Source organism: Doryrhamphus excisus, linkage group LG21, assembly GCF_037039965.1.
Source record: "Doryrhamphus excisus strain RoL-2023G ecotype Guam linkage group LG21, RoL_Dexc_Guam_v1.1, whole genome shotgun sequence".
NCBI classification, from domain to species: Eukaryota; Metazoa; Chordata; class Actinopteri; order Syngnathiformes; family Syngnathidae; genus Doryrhamphus; species Doryrhamphus excisus.
In genome coordinates, this window is record NC_136377.1 from 893,426 (window position 1) to 915,061 (window position 21,636).

Consider the following 21,636-nt stretch of genomic DNA (forward strand, 5'->3'; position numbering starts at 1 on the left):
CTGTATACACAGAGCAGAAGTGTCCCCAAAGATATGACCGGTTCACGTAATGGTGTTACAGTGACATCTATTGGCGGAATATAATACTGCACAAATACAATCTATACAATGAATGTCATATGAGCAATTCTCCTTCCTTGGAAATACAAATAGAAATACAAAGCGTGTGATAAGAAGTATTTCAAAAGAAAACTGCTCTTTTTTTTTGAATCCCCCCCCCCCCCATGTGAGACCATTTGAATGATGTGATCTATTCCATTGGAACCTGTACGTATGTTCAAAGTAAAGCAAACCAGACCATCACCATCACATCGTGACCATCACCATCATAGTCGATGGGCAACATTAAAAGGTGCAGGTTCCTCCAACTGGTAGGCCAGTAGGTTAGGGACCGAAATTTGGGCAGCAATTTGAAATATTACTTTTTAAAAACACGTTCCACCCCCCCACCCCACAATGCTTCATTGTTTTGTAACAGATGCCTTAATTTAGCTTTAAAAAGGCACAAATGACTTTGCACGGTAGAGGAACATATGAAGTATATTTGATCACATCACAAACACAAGGAATAATAATAACCAGACGATACAATCAATAGGTTATACAGGCGTAGAAAACAGAGTGTGATGTTTATGCAGGAAAAGAGAGTGGCTTAGAACGAGATCCACGTCTCCACGGCGGACATGACTAGTGACCTTCCACCGCTGTCTTGGTATCAAAGGATGCAGAGGGGCCCATTCTAAAAAAGGAAAGAAGAACTATATAAGCAAATGTAAACATTCTCAGCCATTGGGATAATTTTGCACTAAATATTTAGACCTTAGAGATCTAATGTCTATTTTTAAAGAAGACGCAACCAGAAGTCCACCCCATGCACGAGTCGAAAATGGTGTCCATTTTTAAAGAAGACGCAACCAGAAGTGGACCCATGCACCGATGAAGATGTTATGCATCTTCATCTGAGGCAGATGTCATGACCTTGGAGTCCAGTCATGCCGTGCACGCCTGCAGAGGGCCAGGGCGTCCCTACAAAGACCAGCAGGTGGCAGCACCTCCGGCTTGTGTCAAACCAGGCCAAGCAAAGCAGATGATGGGCTAGTCCTGCAGGGGCCTCCTGCCTAGCGAGGACATGGATGTGAACTCAGGCTGAAATGGCAACACCGGGTCAAAGACGGGAGGTGAGAGGAGAGCAGCAGCACAGAGGCCAGGAGAGGCCAGGAGAGACAGGCTAGCAGGCTAGCGGGCTAGCAGGGAACTCACCTGGGCTTCGTCTTTGGGAGGTGTCACAGGGAGGTGCTGAGGTGCTGGAGGTGGGGCTAAAGTCTTGGCTAAAGTCGGACCATCTATTGGTTATCCTTAAATCCAATTTTTTATGTGGTCGTCCACACCATCAAAAATGTGAGCGTCTGGGAAGGACGCCGCCGCCCACATGGTCATGTGGTCACGGAAGTAAAGGTTGCGTTTGTGGCAATTTCAAGGATTTAGTGAAGCGTGAGTGAATATTTTCTTGGGAAGCACATGAAGAAGAAGAGGGTGAGAATTCGGGCGGAGGCAGGTTGTTGCTACGTCGGTTCCAAGGAGCGTCGGTGCTGGGACACGGCCGGGATCCGCCACCCTGACACTTGGGAGATTCATTTTAGGATGACAGGAAGAGCTTTTGCCCACATCAGTGAGTGTGTTTATCCGAGTCTCCGTAAGCACGGCAAAACACGAGACCTGACCCTTCGGACAGTATGATGAGGAGGGGCCCCAGAAGCACCCAAAAACGGCAGAAAATGTCAATGTTTGAGGACGGTGATTTTTGACAAAAAACATAAGGGGTTAGTATGTTTTTTTTTTTTGTTTGTTTTTTTCAACTTGCTTCTAATGCACTTTTCTGGTCAAAAAACCAAGGGAGACCTCAGGCGCACTCAACAGGGGCCCCAGAAGCACCCCAAAACGGCAGAAAATGCCGGTGTTTGAGGGTGGTGATTTTTGACAAAAATCATAAGGGGATAGTATGTTGTTTATTTTTTTTTCAACTTGCTTCTAATGCACTTTTCTAGTTAAAAAAACAAGGGAGACCTCACACATGCTCAACAGGGGCCCCAGAAGCACCCAAAAACAGCAGAAAATTGAGGGTGGTGATTTTTGACAAAAATCATAAGGGGTTAGTATGTCGTTTATTTTTTTTTCCAACTTGCTGCTAATGCACTTTTCTAGTCAAAAAAACACTGGAAACCTCACACACACACTCAACAGGGGCCCCAGAGGCACCCAAAAGCGGCAGAAAATGCCAGAATTTGAGGGCAGTGATTTTTGACAAAAAAATGTAAGTTTTTTCAACTTGCTGCTATGCACTTTTCTGGTCAAAAAAACACAGGAAAACTCACAAACACGCATCAGGGACCTGAGAAGCACCCAAAAACGGCAGAAAATGCCAGTGTTTGAATTTGGTGATTTTTGACAAAAAAACAAATTTTTTTCAACTTGCTGCTATGCACTTTTCTGGTAAAAAAAAAAAAAAAACACGAGAAACCTCACACACACAGGGGCCTGAGAAGCACCCAAAAACGGCAGAAAATGCCAGAATTTGAGGGCGGTGATTTTTGACAAAAAAAACATAAGTTAGTATGTCGTTTTTTCCATTTTTTTTTCAACTTGCTTGTAATACACTTTTGTGGCCAGATGGTGGCGAGTGGAAAGGCTCTGTCCCATATTGCTTCCTAGATACTTCCATCAGTCTCCTATGGAGGCATATGACATTCTTTAGGGCCATGGACCAACCATCATTAACATTAACACTGATACTGAATTTTTGAATAGGAAGCCAGACCTTCCCAATCTCCTGACTGTGCCATCAGCGTACGGCCCTTCCTTGGATCCGACAGAAGAAATGTGGGAAATCGACTGGTTAAGCAGGCAGTGGGACAGAGCCTTAAAGGGGAAGCAGCTAAAAGTAGTAACACACAGCGTGAGCTAAGGAACTAAATCATGTCTGCACTAAAACAATGAAAAGAGAAGCTAAAATAGCAGCAATAGAAATATTTCTTACGTCATAAATAGATGATTAAGGACATTAATGGAGACGACTATTCATCTGGGAAAAGGTCAATGGTCTGGCCTTAAGACAAAAGAATGGCAGCCCAAAGCAGGGGTGTTCAAGGGGTGACCTGGGGGCCAGTTGCAACATTTGCGCACTACAGCACACTGTACAAATAAAATTCAACAAAAAAAAAACCTGCAAAGACTGTCAAAACGGAGGGAATGGTAAAATATAAAAAGGTTGATATTGAAAAGTTGACATTAATAACTAATAATAACAACAAAGATTTGTTTACCAGATAAAAAATGTACACATGAATATCAAAGTGCGTATGTGGCGCTCGGTGGAAGAAGGTTGGACCCCCTGGCTTACGGGACTTGGAGGAGGGGGCTCGGCGCAGGAAGCGCAGCCATCATACCTGACATCTTGTAGCGCCTCCAAGTCGGCGGAAATCTTGGCACTGCGAGCCTGCTCCTCCTGCAGCTGCCTCCTGAGCGTACGCAGCTCCTGTTGAGCCTCCACCTTGATGTCGTTGGCGACCACCACCGCCGTCTGGAGATCGGCCTGGAACCGACGCCACTCATCTTTTTCCTCCTGGTTTGGATGGAGAGAAATGTGTTGGTTTTAAGGCCGGTTATATTCCTTTCCTGTTACGAGGCATGGATCATGGAAGAAGTAAAAGTACACAGTACACATAGTCATGTTTTGAACATTTATGTATTAAAGGGGAGCTGCACGGTGGTTGAGTGGTTAGCATGTAGGCCTCACAGCTAGGAGACCCGAGTTCAATTCCACCCTCGGCCATCTATGTGTGGAGTTTGCATGTTGTCCCCGTGCATGAGTTCGTTTTCCCCGGGTACTCCGGTTTTCCAAAATTCCAAAAACATGCTAGGTTAATTGGCCACTCCAAATTGTCCATAGGTATGAATGTGAGTGAGTGTGAATGGTTGTTTGTCTATATGTGCCCTGTGATAAGCAGTAGAAAATGAATGAATGAATTAATTAATGTATTAAACGGTATCCATTATGCTAATTTTTCCACTCTTTGTATTGAGTTATCTCCTATAGAGCAGCTACACACAATAACCCGTCCAGAACACTATTTAGATCTTCCAGAATCTGCACCTAATCCATCTGGATTATCCTTTGATTTGTGCTTCCTGCCAAAATGTCGTTTTCATTTATTCCACCCACGGCCCGCCTGTGGGCATGCCCACTCCGCTGTGATTGGTCACACGTCCACACAGTCCGCCCCTCTGTGACATCACAAAGGAACAGCTTGACCACACCTTTTGAAACGGAGTGTTTTGAGCAATCCCAAACTTCTTCCAGGGCTCACTTCCAAATGATTATGTGAAATTGGGTATCATTTAACAGGAGAATACAACACTATACAAGTACTATAGGTCCCCTTGAATACTTTGAATACTGTGTCATACTTAATAAAGTATACATCCAATAAAAAGAACAGACCAAGTCACAAAGGGTTGGGTATCCCCTCCTTACTCCTTACGCCTCGCTTACCTCCATCTGTCGACTCAAAACTTTCAGTTTTCGGTCTGCGTCTGCTTTCTGCACCGTTAGCTTCTTGACAAGATCTGCAACGACATTGGAAAAGTCCTTTGACTCCAACCTACAGTGGACTAAATACTGACTGTAGTAGAGTCAACTAAACAAAGTACAATCTATTACAAAGAGTATGGAATGGAATAAGATCATTAACAAAGACTATGCAGTTTACACAAGACAGTATACAGTATACAGCCAAGACGTGATACATAAAATAATAATAAACATAAATCAACATACTCTCCAAGTCCAGGACCGTTTGATTGGTGTGAAGGTTGACGGCCCGCTGCTGCTCGACCTGGTCCTCCAGTTCGAAGATGGTCTCCTTCATCTCCTTCACTTGTTTGTCCGCCTGGAAGCCCGCCTCCTCCAAAGCACTCACTCGACTGCTGAGCTCCTGCTCCCTTAACTCGGCTCTCTCCTGGACCTGCTGGCCTTTGGCCTCCACCTGTGTGGGCATTCCCGAGGTTAGGATCGGGACATCAGTATCGGAATACAATACAACATTCCAACTCCAGTTAAAGGTCAGAAAAGTAGACAATCAGGGCATATAAAATAACAAAACGCCCCCAACCCTACCTTGGACACGCTGGCTTGGGCGTGCTCGGTCTCAGCTCGGGCTTGCAGCAGTTCCTGCTTCAGCTCCGTCACTTCCTGCTCCAGCCTGTCTCGCTCGCCTTGGGCCGTCTTCAGCAGGTTCTGCAGCTCCGCGCAATCACGGCCGCTCTGCAGGGGCTTGACTTCGCCCACCGCCAGGTTTTGACCTGTCTGGAAATATGCAGTTAAATGCTAAACATGACGCAAATCTTTCATCATCTTGATATTAATCAGATGAGAACGACGCAGCTGATTTCATACAATTAGTATAAAAATGGAAGCATGCAAACCGGAGTTTTAGTATTTGATGAATCGGGCAGTTTATAAAATGTCAAAATCACACTCTTTATTGCTCTCTGGTTCTACCATATCTTACTTATTGTGTGGAAATATGGGCTAAATGTACTGCAAAAAAGGTCAGTAAGGATAATTCATAATGCCGCCTACAGAGGACATACTAACTCCTTATTTATAAAATCACAAATACTCAAACTTGCTGATGTAGTTCATCTTCAAACAGCTAAAATAATAAATAAAAAATAATTTAAAAAAAGAAAAGAAATATAAAATAAATAAAATAAATAAAATAAATAAAAATAACCAATTAGCTAAAAATGTCATCCAATACTTCTCTACAAGAGAGGAGAAATATGATTTCAGGGAAGAAGTACATTTGAAACACTTCTATGCTAGGACTACGTTATGCTAGCCATAGCATTTCAGTATGTGGAATCAAACTATGGGATGGATTGAGTAAGGACCTCAAACAATGCACAACGATGAGCCAATTCAAGAAACAATACGAACAAATTATCTGCTATATATATCACTATATTGACACTTACTACGGTACCCATTATGGCATTTTTATAAAAATAAAAAAAAAATTTTAAAAATAAAATTAAAAAATTAAATTAAATTAAATTAAATTAAATTAAATTAAATTAAATTAAATTAAATTAAATTAAATATATTAGAGAGGCAGGAAGTGAACAAGTGTAACAGATGGAGGGGTAGGATTTAATAAGCTTTGCTTCTTCCTACTCCTTTTGGACATGTGGAACTGTGAACTGATTATGGGATGCATTCAATTGTAATCTGATGCATGTTCAAATGAAATTAAACCATTACCATTGCCAAAATCCTCTGATTTCAACCTTTCAAATGTGAATATTTTTCATTTCCTTTGTCAGCCACGACATAAAACTCACGAGAGCGGGTACTGGAGCTGATAAAGCATCCTGTCCAACATTCCCAGCGTTCCCAAGCTCATGGACACCCACCTTTTGCCTCTCGATGTCCAACTGGGCCTTCAGCCTGCTGTTGTCCAGCCGGAGACAATCTGCCGTGGCCCTGTGCTCCTCTGCCGACTGCGCCGCCTCACCTCTGGCCTCCAGCTCCCGGTTCAGCTGGGAGCGCAGCCTGTCCATCTCTTCTCGGAAGCAGCGCACCTGGCCCTGCGCCTCCTGGTTCTCCTCCTCAAGAGCCCGCAGTCCGCTCGTCAGCTGCTGCTGAATGTTCACCAGCTTCTCTCGTTCGAAGCGCGAGCTCTCGACCAGTTCGGCGTACCTTTGCTCCAGTTCGACAAGTCGCGGCCCTTCGCTCCTGAACTCATCCTCCCTCTGGGCCTGCTCTTGAAGTCGGCTCGCCAGCGCCTCGTTCTTCTGGGCCAGCAACTCCAAATGTTCTCTTTGCTGCTGGAGTGAAGTTTGCAGGACGCGCTTCTCGTCAGCCAGACGTTCGTTCTCGGCAGTCAGCTCCTGGACCACCTGCTGCTGGTCGGTCAGCTCGTGGAGGGTGGCCTGCAGCTCCTCGGCGGTGCTGTGGTGGCTTTCCTCCATCTTGTGGATCTTTTCTGTTAGACTTTGCACGGACACATCCCCGCTGAGGCTGCTGCTTATGGATTCCGAACGTGGGATCTTCTCAAACTCTGACAGATCAGGTGAAGGCGAGTCTTTCGCAGAGTTGGAGGAGACCGATACTTTAATAAGGCCGGGAGACGCCAGATCCAGTAGTGGACCAGAAGAGCTGGATTCTGAAGGCAGGCCGTTCTGCAGACGTTTAGGAGGACTAGACGAGGTCTCAAAACTCAGGAGCCTTCCCTTGAGGACTTGGTTCTCCTCCCTGAGGTTGGCCAGCTCTCTTTGAAACTTTGCGTTCTTTTCTCTCAGCTCTCCAACGAGTACCAGAGCTTCTGCAACCTCTTCAGCTTGATCTGCCGACTGTTCCTGAGGTGATACGGAGGCAGGCGAAGGTAATGGAGAAGTGGAGGCTTTACTTCTGCAGCGCTGCAACTCCATGCGGAGATTGCCGATCTCCAGGTCTTTAGCCTTGGCTTCAGCTAGCAGTTCTTTAACCTGGCAGTCCAGGAGGCCCTTCTCCTGGCCCTCGGCATCTCCACGACACTTTGCTAAACTACGTGTTTGTTTGGCCAAGGTAGATAGGCTGGAAGTGCTGGCACTGGAAACCATCCTCCTGGAGGTAGAGTTCCTCAACTGGTCCCTCGGGCAGATGCGGTCCCTTGACATGCAAGAAGGGACTTCTCGAGGGGTCGGGATACCGGACTTCTTGGCTGCTTGACAACCTGCGACACGCCGAAATAGAGATGCACGTGAATCTGATGGAGAAGACTTGTGGGCACCTCATTGGCGGCTTCCTAGTTCGCTCAAATTCTTTGACGTTACGATAATAACCGATAAAAGAAGCAATGAATTAGAAATAACGTCATCATCTGGTCGCACGGTGGTTAGCATGTTGACCCCACCTCCTTTTCTGGGGGCTTCCATGGACTGGAAAAGCTAAATAATCCCAAGAAACCAGCATGAGAGAACCAAGGACGTTTGTAGGACTCCTGGATGCTTCAAGCACCGCTTGATATTGTATTTTAATGCATCGTTTACTCTGTTTACTGTTTTTAAGTAATTAATTAATATCAATTAATTATTAAAATTAATTAAAATTAATTAAAATTAATTAAAATTAATTAAAATTAATTAAAATTAATTAAAATTAATTAAAATTAATTAAAATTAATTACAATTAATTAACTAATAATAATAATAATAATAATATAATAATAATTCGTTCATTCATTCATTTTCTACCGCTTTTTCCTCATGAGGGTCGCGGGGGGGTGCTGGAGCCTATCCCAGCTGTCTTCGGGGGCGAGAGGCGGGGTACACCCTGGACTGGTGGCCAGCCAATCACAGGGCACATATAGACAAACAACCATTCACACTCACATTCATACCTATGGACAATTTGGAGTCGCTAATTAACCTAGCATGTTTTTTTTTTGGAATGTGGGAGGAAACCGGAGTACCCGGAGAAAAACCCACGCATGCACGGGGAGAACATGCAAACTCCACACAGAGATAGCCGAGGGTAGAATAATAATAATAATAATACATTTTATTTATATTGAACTTTACATTGCAGAAATCTCAAAGTGCTACAAAGAAAGCATAACATTATTTACTTGTTGACATCGTGTATATGGCACGGATTGAGTTATTTGGAAGTTTGTGTAGCAGCGTACGATGCCCCATTCAGACGCCGTTTGCTGTTTTGACAAGAGCGTGTCCGCCTGGCAGCGTCTCGCTGTTCCTCTTTGTGTTTATTCATCATTCCAGCACAGCCAACCGCGGCCTTTCAATGGGCGTTAATGTAGATCACTGGAACAGACCGTTTCCAGACACTCAATTATGATGCCCGGCATGAACAGGGAGATGCTGGATACTGTATATGACGTTTGTACCTTTTTTTAAGAATGGGCTTTGTTCTTATGTAGCTGTACGTGCCGTAGCTCATTCCCGGCATTAGGACCGACCATGTGACCTAGTTCAGGGAGGGAATATTTACCTTGTTACATTTTGAAAGTGTTGACTACGCCAGCTGTAGCAGACGATGCCAACGCTGGCACACTTTCTGGTGTTCCAAAGTGTTTAACATTCCCTCTGCGTACTGCTGGGTTTGACAGCGAGAGAGAGAAGACACTTCTTTTGGGAGGCTCGAAAAGACATTACGGCTATGGCGACATAAAAATAGAACTGTTTGAACGTGTCAGAACAACAACATGCATGAGTAGTAAGTCACAAAAAAGTCACTGAATCCTAAGAAAACCATTTAGCAGCTGAACGGGTTATAGCGGAAATAAACAGCGTTGATGTTTCAGCACAATAAATCTGTGATCAAAAGTCTCCGTGACGGACAGAATGAGGACAAGTTGCATATCATACCGTGGATGAGTGGTTTGAATATGTAGTGTGCTTTTAGAAATGGCACGTGCCTCGTTTCAAATGTGGAAACAGATGCGTGATGGAGTCTGTTGCCGCTACACAACAATCATTCAAGCTACGGAAGACAGAACTGAATGCATCCATTTATGGTCTTCATAGACGCATTCAATACGACAGAAGCAGTGAAACGGGCAGTTAAAAGAGGAGATATCCCCTCCAGATGTGAATGAATACAAACAAGACCGAGTCTTGCAGAACTGCACTGAGGTTTAAACTGGCTGGGTTAACTTATTCACTGACCTGAGGTCAGTTTTGAATTACTGGGTTTTAAAAAGTCATAGCATCTGTTGCTTGGTCCGTGTAAGGCAGGGGTCGGCAACCTTTACTATCAAAAGAGACATTTTACCCAATCGCTCACAAAATAAAAACGACAGATCGGCCATCGATCAGTATCGGCTGATTTCTGTAAAGAAGTGAATAATCGCCATATGGCGATAAATCCCTTTCAACGACCGTCACACGTGGCTGCTACTAATATAGCATACAACCCGTAGCGAGCGTCGCCCACTCGCTTTCCTTTGCTTGGCACTACACAGGCGTGCCAAACCCAAAACAATCATGTCATATACATTCCCACCCTGCAAAACATGCTAGGAAATATATATCACCAGCTTTTATTTAATACGGCATCGAACAACAGAACAAACATTTGACCGAGTGAAGCTCATTGGTCAAACGGCAGCACATCATTGAAATCATGGGACTATATGACCAGCTGTGGAAGACACCAAGTGTTCTCTCATGTGGAGCCCCAGCTGCTAACGACCCCGGGGCCGTACTTTGGTCACCCATGACATAGATAATCATATTAGCAAAAATAAAACGGCCTATCATAATCAAAAGGGATCCATTCTTCAGCAAACATATGACAGTAATGCATCGTGTTCACTTCCTGCCAGCCAGCCAGCCAGCCAATCAGCCGAGAGGTGACAGGCTGGCCAAGATGTTCACAGTCAAGGTAATCCCCAGAAGTCAAGGCCCACGAGTGAAAAGTCACAAAAAAAAAAAGTCATGGCTGGATGGACTTGGGTACCAGTTGGTAGTTCATAGAAAGTCCAAGTGGAAGACCGCATCTCCATCGTCTCTCCCGCTTCGGTTTAAGGAAGTACAGTGGCCAGCTGACAAGACCATGAAGTGGGTCAACACCAGGACCCAGAGACAGGAAAGGACCGCCACACTGACTGATGACACATTAGTCAGAATTAGACTAATTACAACGGCCAAATGGGCAAAGCATGACAAATATATTTACCAACGTCTATGAAGTCTTTCACTACCAGAGGAGTATTCATCCGTTGGATGAGTCATGTTAATTGGACAATAACACGATTATTGAGACGTTATGCCGGGTGAAAGGTTGCTTTCACTAATTAGGCTGGAAGAATGATGACAAATACCAACCACAGCAAAGCAGCTTCACACAAACATTTTTAAAGTGTCTTGTGATGCAACTTCCTCAGTGTCCAAGCCCCCATCCCCCCCCCCCAGCACCCCACCCCACAATATGTTCTTCTGCAATTTTGGGATGTGGTTCTCTGTGGTAAGAAAATGGATTGTGTAACAAGTCATAAAGGCAAGACCTTCATGAGTGTTTTGTTTATTTTTATGTCTACTTCAAAGACAGTTAGCGTCAATGTCATCATTATTATGGTTAGCATAATATTTTCAGGATTACTAATAAGTTGAACTGTCTGAATACAGTATTATAACTGTGGCTGTTGATATTATTTTATTTCTATTATGGACCTCATGGCTGCCATAGACATTTATAATGTGCTAATGTAGTCCTGTTACTTCCTGTTGCGTCTCACAGTATTTTCCCCCATGAGATAGTCAAGTCAGAACAATCTCATTTACCTCACTAGAAAAAAATGTTGCAACTTTTCTTTTTTTTTTTGCGAAAATAGCAGTCCTGAAAATAGATGCACTGTTAATGGACTATAATTTAGTGTCAATCCATCAACAGCTGACAGCGTGCTGACCACAGTCTGCTAGGCTAGTGAGGTCACTGCAGCGTGGTCGTGATGATGACTTATCAGTGCAGCCCTCAGCTTATACAATCGCTATCCATCATACAGGATGGGAAAGGCTCTCTATGCGAGACATTCTATGCTGTATTTTCACTTAACGTTAAAACTTTGTTTTGGTTAGCGTACAATATGGCACGAGGCGTATTTGTTGTGTTGTTGTGCATCATCTTTTTGTTCTATCTGCAAAAACAAATGTTACAGCACCCATCACTGTGATCTGTGTGTGTGTGTGTGTGTGTGTGTGTGTGCGCGCCACTATCTTTACTTCTAGTGGAGTTTGTAGGCGTTTGCTGTTCTTTGCACGAGAGGAACAACAAGGCACATTCTGACTAAATTGGAGGAGCTGTGTACTCGGTTCAGGACAGAGCACATCGAATTTGGCGTAGATCATTTTAGCACAGTCGACATGAGTCCGGACACTGAAGGGCGACAGAATTTTGTTTTAAAAAATCCTTGTGATGAGCAGTAAGATGTAGTTGAGTTTTCACAAAAAATGTGTAGTGGTCGCTACGCCTGGGATAATAACACGTAGAAGAACTCATCACACCATAAATGCCTCCAAACAGGCAGGAACAGGGTTTCATAGAACAACGGCATGAACGGAGTGAGCCATTGTGTCAGTCATATAGTCACGGTGAGTGGAGGCGGGGCTGGCAGCATACACACAGAGTGCACAAGAGTGTACTATAGTAGAAATTATATTAATAGATTGCATATTTTATGAAATATTTCCTCATTGTACGTTTCTTAAAAAATTTTAAAACCCCGCCTCGTCTCGTGACTGGAGGATGCAAGACCGAGACTGATGACCATCTTCTGCTTATCTCCAGACAAATGTCCCTCGTACTGCTACCCAAAAACCTGTACTGCATAGAGATGTAGAAACGGGGTGATAATTGGGGTCACATAATTGGGGTCACAAGAAAAGACCTTCCAAACATTGATTGGTTTCCTTAACTCCAGGGCATTTCCACGGGTCGAGTCAGAACTTGCCCGACAGACACGTGCCGACACATGACATGTTCGTCAGCCGTCTCCAACCTAAGCAAACGACATCAACACACAAACGTACAAGCAGACCTGGCTCGGTTTCCTCCTGTCGCCCCGCTTGGTTCCCCATTTTGGTCCGATCCGTGACTCCCACAGAAGACTAATCCAACAATCCCTGGCTGCGGGGGAGTGATGTGTGTTTGGGGGGGGTGTCAGCGGGGCTGCATTTGTTCATCCACAATGACCGCCACTCAGTCACAGCGAGGGAGAAAGAGAAGGAATATCCAAGTCTTCCTATTCTTCTTTCCCACTACAGGTCTTCTTTTATGCAGTCCTTCCCGGGACTCGACCTCTACCTCTACCTCTACCTCTATCTCTACCTCTGTCTGTGTGTGTTGCTGACGCAGAGCGCGTGTCCCGTCGGTCGGTGGGTGGCTGCCAGAGTGTGCATGTCCTCCGCAAGGGTGACGGTACGGCATAACGACGGGCGGGTGAGCAGGCAGCATCATATGCACATCATTACGGCTGGGAATCTGGAGGCGTGGCTTCCCGGGCTGCATCGCATATGAGCATGACTCCTCCGCCAGTACGGGCGGAACAATGATGGCAACCCTCACATCTTGGAGGCTGACTGAAGAGCTAGAGCCGGAGCTCCAGCGAGCTTGTATAACCGGTTATTTTCTTACATAAGCCTCTCTTTTTGGAAAGAATTTTTTGTTTTATGAAAGCATGGCGGTTTCACACCACCGTGGTTTTTCAAAAATAGAGTATCTTAACTAATGAATCCATTAGTTTGATGGTTGAATATGGATGGACATTTAAACACTTAAATGTGTTTAAACACCAAAAATAAACATAAACAGGTCTTGAGAATGTAACATAAACTCTTTTATTTTGCTTTTGTTTATATGTACATGTATATGCTGTATAACATCTCTTTGCACAACAGCACGAAATGGAGGTTTTTGCATTATTTTGCTTGTTTTGCTATTATATTTTAGATATTTTTGCTCTTTAATGTATTTGCTATTTGGACCTTATTTTATTTTAAGCACGAGATGGAGGTTTTTGCATTATATTTTGCTTGTTTTGCTATTATATTGCTCTTTACTGTATTTGCTATTTGGACCTTATTTTATTTTATTATACTACCATTCCCTTATTTTCTTAAACCCTGCATGCCCCCATGTTTTCCCAAATCTGTAAGCTGATGGATCTGTCAATTTGTCTTGGAGATGAATAAAGTAAAATCTATCTATCTATCTATCTATCTATCTATCTATCTATCTATCTATCTATCTATCTTTTCCCTCCACTTGCATCTGCACATCCACCTTGGTAAACAAACATGTCCCTAATCCCGCTAAGAATGTTCTCCTCACCACAGGACCTCCATCTCTGTGGGCACAACAGGCCTCTTTCAAGATGTGTCAGTGCCCATCTTCCATGCATTTGTATGGACTGGATGGTCACGGGGGTGGGGGGCACTTTTGGGGGAATTTTGCCATCAACATCCACAATCTTTGTGTGAGACTCCAACACTCTTTCTTTCCTCTGCAGTCTAAAGATATACAAACAGCTAAAAGAGGCAGCTAAGAATGCACGTAATGGGAAGCAAATAAATAATGTGACCTGCATATGAACCCAGCTGCAGAAACATGCTTGTTATTATTCTTCTTTACTGGAGGTGTGACACCTCACCAAACCACACCACAACGGCGAGCTACTAGCTACACGGCGGGAAGCTACTTGCGGCCGCTGATGCTGTGTTTCTGTTTCAGAGTTTGGAAACGTTTTATGTTGCTGTCTGAAATCAATGCGCCCAGGAAGGAAGTTCCAGGAACGCTTAAAACGACCCAAGTACGGCAAAATACTATTACTACATGTAATACTACCAAAAAGTCATCTTCATGTGCAAGCACGTCTTGTCCCTGCTTGAGTCCAACGGAGGCGTCCCAGTGGACTGAGGCCAACGTGACTAATTCATCTGACATATGCGAGGTCCCAGGCCCCATACATTTCCCTCTTACAGCCTCGGAACACAGACGGATGGGGTCTGGGGGGGGGGGGGGGGTCTGGTACCTCATATGTGTTTCATAAAACCCAAATACACTCCTGGTCAGTTATCTGGTGCGGGAAATACATGATGGAAAATATACCAGATAGAGAAATAATGGCTAATAAAGTTTATAACATGGCGTGATGGCGTGATGCCACCAGCGAAAGCAACCGACCAGGATGTATTAAAGTGTCGGCCATTTGTACCCTCACCAGGCTTGTATTTATAGAGCGGGGCAGTCTATGTCCTTATACGTCTCCATCCCTCGCACGCCCCCACGGGGACTCCTCGTCCTATGAAAGCTCAGCTGAATTATGGATGAGGTATTTTAAATAAGTCATCAGGACGAGGCTGGGCTTGAACCCGTCGTCTGACAGCAGCAGAAGTGCTTCAGTGCCACGTCAGAAGCCATTAACACGGATAACAATGTTGACTGGCGAGTGCATCGCGCCCGTGAGCCAGCGGGTGTCCTTAGAAGCACACGGTGCCCCCCCTTTTGTTGAGCGAACCCCCTCTGCGGCAAAGCGATGCCAGTGTTTAAATGGACTGTGACCGGGGCAGAAGTGACGGTCAGTGAACGCACCGATTACTAATTTCACACAGTTTTAAGTAATAGTGAATTTGGTCAATTTAAAAGCTAATTTTTACTCACTGGAGACTTTTTTGTTGGAGAAGATGGAGATGATGCGTGGATCCCATATGCAAATATTGTTTATGTATATGACACAAATTCATATTAGGTGAGAATGTCCTAGTAGAATCTACTATGAAGATTCCAACAAATCATAATAGTGCAGTATGCAGCAATATGGCTATTTGACTTCCTGTTTTATACTCTATGCAACCAAATCCAGGAACTGCGTCTCAACACCTCGCCACTCAAGATAGACAATTTTAGAAATGATCCTGTATCCGTATTCAGATTCAGACACCCCCCCTGTGTAAATACCACAGTAGCCCGTCAAGCCGGTCCCTCGTTAGTGTTGAGTGAAGCAGGTTAAATGACGATTGCCACTGCCTGCACGGATGGATGCATCGCAGCTTTCACGTCAGCTTCCATTTTCCACTCGATGACTGACCACTTGGCTGACTTCTCAGGCTGGTGGACGTGTTGATGTGCACTGATGTGCATCAACGCAGCAGGCCTGATGAAGAGGTCATCCAGAACAAAAGATGACCTGATCTAACACCAGCCAAACGACAACGTAATTGGCCGTGGGAGTTTTTTTTGGGTTTGTAGCGATGCAAAGCCAGAAAATCAATTCTGGTCCTGATGCGGTCCGGCTTGCCGTATGGTGCCGCTCACACCCACGAGGGCAGATGTTCATACCTTGCATACAGGAAGTAAAACGCGAAACAAAGCCCGGGGTCCGAGTGATGATGCAACAACCGAAATATGAGCTCTGAATGCAACAGCAAAACAATCTGAAATGAACCTGCCATGTTATTTTTCTTCCACAGTAACAAAAAGCCATGTTAATAAGAAACAAGCACATCAAACAGATGAGCAGCTGCAATATTCCCTTATGTTACACATTTAAAGAGGCACTAGGAATTATTTATCAAGACTCCTTCCCTTGATGATGATTGGTTAGGAGAAAGTGGTTGCCAAAAGTAGGCCAACGCGAGCATCTAAGAAGGGAAGAATTCACCATGCGTGCACATCCCTTCCTGCTCGGCAGCCCAAAACAAGCTTTTGTTAATTACAGCCAATCTTGTGAGAGCCTGGCTCGGCCGTGGCTTCTCAGAATCGTTTCAAGTCTCAACCCAATTATCTCGACTTCCGCACAACAGCCCTTGGAGGGAGAAGTGCTGCTCGGCATACAAACACTGACGGGGTGAGCCCATCTCAGCACAAACACATTTGCTCGCTCTCAGAAATTTATGCTGTGGAGAAATAAAAGTAAAAATGGAAAAAGTATCATTTTCGACCACACATTAGCATCATATGTATAAAATGGAAAGTGGATTTAGGGGGAATGCTGTGGGGAACTTTAATGTAGCAACTGTGGATACAAGTGATACAAGTATAATTAAATATGTATATGTAGGGTGGGAGATATGGACCTTAGCATATATCACTATATTTTTTAAGGTGTATTAGGTGTATTATGACTAACCCTAACCCTAACCCAAAAAGTGTAGTTTTATTTTAATAAATAGAATATTTTCATAGTTAAATCTTAGAAAACCTGTTTATGGAGTCAATAGTCATATTTACACTCCTGTTATTCATTGTTTACACCGTTTTGGAACTCTAATGCTGGAACTCAAGAGCAGAAATAATGTGAAATAAGTCTCTTAGTCTCATCAGAAAATAAATAAATCATAAATCCCGTGAGAACCAAACCATTCTGGCACATTCTAACCCCAAAAGATAAAGTATTACTTTATTACTGTATTACTGAAGTGTTGTCGCCCTCTAGTGGCCTTTTGGGGTTACTGCCACTATTTACATTTAGCCTGACAAAAACATTCCATGAATTTTTCTTCCATCATACAGAAACAATTCAGAACTTATCAGATGAGATCTGAGATGCGGTCCCCTACCAGACAGACTACGGGGGCGGGCCTCAGCAAGATCTGAGATGGCTCCAGTGGTCACAGTCTTCTTCATGCGAGAGCCGGAGGCAGCGGCTCCCAGTGTAGGCTTGGTCAGAGCATCATCACTGTTGGCTCGTTTTAGCTAGAAACATAACTGCTGTTAGAACCAGGAAAGTCATGTTGGGGGGGGGGGGGGTAATGACATTTTAAGTCATGTTCGGGGGTCTCACCCTGCTGAGACGCTGATCTGAGGCCAGCGTGTTGGATGATCTGGACATCCTCATGTTTGTGGAGGAGGAGGAGCAAGTGAGCGAAGAGGCCTGCTTTGCCCGCTCCTGGAGCCCCGCCTTGGGCAGCCCCAACTTGGTGGCGCCCGTTTTCATCATAGCTGGGATACAGTTGAAGACACCTGTAAAAAAAAAAACAACATAAATCTCATTCATATTTTTCCAGCATTTCAGTTGGCATGCATTATGTTTTATGTAATTAACGTATGGGCACCACGTGAAGCCCCCCCCGATGCTCTTTCATAACTTTGCGACCTGAACCCACCAACAGCAGTGCAATATAGCATTTCTCCAACACCAAAGATGTATCTCCACCTCATAAGCACGTCTCCGGCCCTCCTCATAGTGACTTGACCTCGGCATGGTGCATTCAGAGACACTCCCAACATCCCAACAATTATTTAAGCTACATATAAGCGATAACTTTCATCTTGAGTATCCTGATTAAGGATGAACTAACTCGGCATTAAGATGTCTATATCTACAGCTGTAACCAAAGCCACCTGTTCACTGTAGAAAATCAGGGAATTGTTTGACGGCTTCGCTTCACGTCCTGAACTCCACAGTAGAAATGGCCGTTTTCTACACTTCTGCCTGTTAAACTGGTATTTTATGTTTTATTGAACATGTGGCCATGATTGGAACCTTTTATACGCTGCCTTGACTTCAGCCGTATCGTCTTTGGCGTGGTCATTCCCATCTCTTGTATGTCGGCAATGCTGGATAGCAAAATGCCAAGTGGACATAATCCATGAAGTGTCCATCTTATGAACATTATGTTGCTATTTTGACTGGCATACTACTGAGAAATTAATTGGAATCAAATTTATTGCCATATTGAATTGAATTGTGAATTATTGAATGACATCCACTACTTTGAATGTGAAATACTAATCATTAGTACTTAGGAAGATAGTAGTTTATGTTTTATAGTAAGAGATGGATCATGTCAACATGTAACTTGCAGGCTGAAAACATGTACTACAGAAATACTCTGCTTTATAAATATAGTAGGAGGTAGATCTTTGTAGCTTCCAGGCTGAAAAAGCGTCAGCAACCCTGATGAAGGTCTAACCGTACTAATGTATGAGTAATGGAAGGAACAAGCGAACAGTCGTTAGGTGCGGCCCTGTTGCGTATTGCAACTTTATTGCAACAATCATCACAGGATTCAGGGAGGGGACTCCCATGAATTAGTCACTTAAGGTTGCAACAATGTCAGAAAAGGCCTGGGCGGACGGTAGGGGGTCTCCGAGGAAACACCGAGCTGGGAAGAGCAGCTGTGGGAAATGGAAGGAAGTGGAGTGTGAGTGTGGATGATAGCCGTGGGCGTCCCTGAGGAATGGCTGAGTCATTGATCAAGGATACTACTAGCAGCTGATAAATACTGACCTTGAATTGGGGCTAAGCCTTCCGAGGAATAAGAACTAGTTACCGTGACAGCGGACCGCCACCATAAATAACCTATTTCTCTTCTCTATTTTAAGCCTCATATTTCATTCAGTGTAAATTGCACAACGGTTGAGGGTAAAGAGAAATGGAATCGGCAACCTTTCACCAACAGGGTATATTTACCACATTTGTGTGCTTGTGCTAGTACTTGGCTGATGTGATTAGTACACCGTTTACTGTCATGAGAGCCTTGTAAGCGCATCATATGACTCCAGGTTTTCTGCAGGCAGCATCCTGTGACTACCCCCTTCCCGGGTTTGGTATAGTCCAACACGGATCAGGCCACTAGTACTACAGCGCTCAGTGGCTCAAGGACAGTTTTTCTGCAGACATGTACGCTCTGTACCAGACAAACATGGAAAATCCTGGCAGAATAACTGCAAGCAGATGTCTGCAACGTGTTATGAAAAATGACTAAGCTATTCGTCGCTCAGATTTTCATGTCGGAATGTTGGAACGGTTGGCAATCCGGTGGTTCACCCCAAATAAACCTCATTATCCCTTTTCAGCTTTAAACCACAAGAAATGAATAATCAATCAATTGATTTCAATGTGCTGAAGGGATTAGTAATATGAATGTCAGCGACAGCTCGGTCACTTATTTAGCACTGAACGATGTCCAAAAGTTGTTGTTTGCATGGCGCGCCCTCAAAACTAAACACGGCGGAACCTCGGGCGCCGTAATCACTCTATGACCCAAAAATGGTAACGCAAAAAACACTTATGATTTCACGTGGAGCAGCACGGTGGGAAAAGTGGTTAGCGCGCAGACCTTACAGCTAGGAGACCAGGGTTCAATTCCACCCTCGGCCATCTCTGTGTGGAGTTTGCATGTTCTCCCCGTACATGCGTGGGTTTTCTCCGGGTACTCCGGTTTCCTCCCACATTCCAAAAACATGCTAGGTTAATTAGCCACTCCAAATTGTCCATAGGTATGAATGTGAGTGTGAATGGTTCTTTGTCTATATGTGCCCTGTGATTGGCTGGCCACCAGTCCAGGGCGTACAAGACAGCTGGGATAGGCTCCAGCACCCCCTGCGACCCTTGTGAGGATAAGCGGTTGAAAATGAATGAATGAATGATTTCACGTGGAGAAAACGTAAGATGACAAATGATGCTGACAAAGACGGCTGTGAGGCTGCAAGATCTACACAGACACCCCCACTTTACCACCTTTGTGGTTTTCAACGAAATACTTCTTGAATTCAAGTTTTGGGATTGAACTTCCTTTGGCGCCATTGAGGCTTATTTTGCAGCCACAATGCTGACGAGGCGTACGCTCATCGGGCCTCATTTAGAAAGTATGTCCCACGATACACTGGGATTTATAAAACCGGTTTAACATCCAAATCAATCTGTCAGATGTTTGAGGTGTTTACCATCGCCGACACATTTCCTTTGATATGAGGGTGGGTCACGTTGGAGGAGTCGGAATTTTATGTTCTTCTATTATGGTAATGGAGATCCCACATCCTACGGCATGCCAAGGCTGTAGCATGTGGGTAGCAAGAAGACGGCGCTCTGGCCTGGAATGAAACAGGCCTTAGATTGTGGCGAGAGGCTATATTTGTTCTGACCACACCCCTATTCCGCTACAAATCTCTTCTTTAAAACTGAGCTGCACAAAGTTGACAGGATGTGAGAAGTTGTTGACTTCAGTAAGTTTAAAAAAAAAAAAAAAGACTACGTCATTGACTGATTTTAGGATTGTTAAGAAACATCACAAGACCTCATCACCCTCGCCTGAATGAAGAACTTTATGTATTCCTTATTATGTATCAACTGGGACTACTACCATGCTAGCCTCCGTCTAGATAAGGGAGTCAAATAGAACCAGTTGATACGCTTTAGTGCAGGGGTCTCAAACTCAATTTACTTGGGGGCCACTGAAGCTCGGGTCTGTGTGAGACTGGGCCACATCAGGTTTTCCAAAAAAAAAACAAATTTATTAAAAACAAAAAAAAATTTTAAACTTTGCTTTGGTTCCAATTTTCTACAATAAAAGCTCTGATAAAACATTCCAGTGTTCTCAAATATCTTACTTTTTATTTTTCTACACAAAATAAGATGAAAAATAAATAAACAAATCAAGAATAAAGAAAATCAATCAATCAGTAATAAATAAATATAATAATAATAATAAAAAGTTAAGAAAGCACATATAGTTGGTGGGTAGACAAATGATTTTTTTCAGATTAAAATGAACAAAGCATTATTAGAGCCCTGTAGACATGACAAAACACGACTATAGTCACATTTATACTCTTTTTATTTACAACATATTGCGCAACTGCAGGGTCTCGAGACACATGACAACTTGCAAACTAGAGAGTTAGAAAGTTATTTCCTTTCAACTTAAATAGCCAAAAACTTACCACTTCCACACGGATAGGGAGGATAACTATTAACAGTTATTTAACCTTTAACATGAACATGAATCAAACGTAATAATTTTTTCTGGGTACATGATACCATACAGCATCCATATCAAACTTGCGCGGGCTGCACTGACATTAAACTTTCATATCAAGGTGGGGGCTTCAAACTAGTGTCCTGCGGGCCACATATGCGTGTTTGAGACCCCTGCTTTAGTGCAACAGGCTTGGCAAAACTCTTTGTTCAATATTGACCTTGTACTTATGCAGGAGTCCGATGCATACAGGAAGTGGACTACTGTCAAAAACAACATACAGCTCCTGTATAGAGGGCTCCAGGCAGTCATTAAATGTTAGACGTACGGATATCTTAAGTCTTGCAACCATGGAAAAACCCAAGAACCTCTGCG

General features: G+C 43.9%; 1 protein-coding gene across 1 annotated transcript in view; it reads right to left on the minus strand.

Annotated features, from left to right (window-relative positions):
* specc1 (sperm antigen with calponin homology and coiled-coil domains 1) overlaps nt 1-21,636 on the minus strand; it is a 43,694-nt gene that overhangs the window by 16,059 nt on the left and 5,999 nt on the right. The window contains exons 2-8 of the mRNA XM_058086644.2: nt 17,343-17,521; nt 17,119-17,254; nt 6,475-7,775; nt 5,174-5,362; nt 4,835-5,042; nt 4,550-4,623; nt 3,444-3,619 (exon numbers count right to left, since the gene is read on the minus strand). Of these exons, the coding sequence (XP_057942627.2) occupies nt 3,444-3,619; nt 4,550-4,623; nt 4,835-5,042; nt 5,174-5,362; nt 6,475-7,775; nt 17,119-17,254; nt 17,343-17,498 (2,240 nt within the window). The 5' untranslated portion in view covers nt 17,499-17,521. The remainder of the gene's footprint in view (nt 1-3,443; nt 3,620-4,549; nt 4,624-4,834; nt 5,043-5,173; nt 5,363-6,474; nt 7,776-17,118; nt 17,255-17,342; nt 17,522-21,636) is intronic.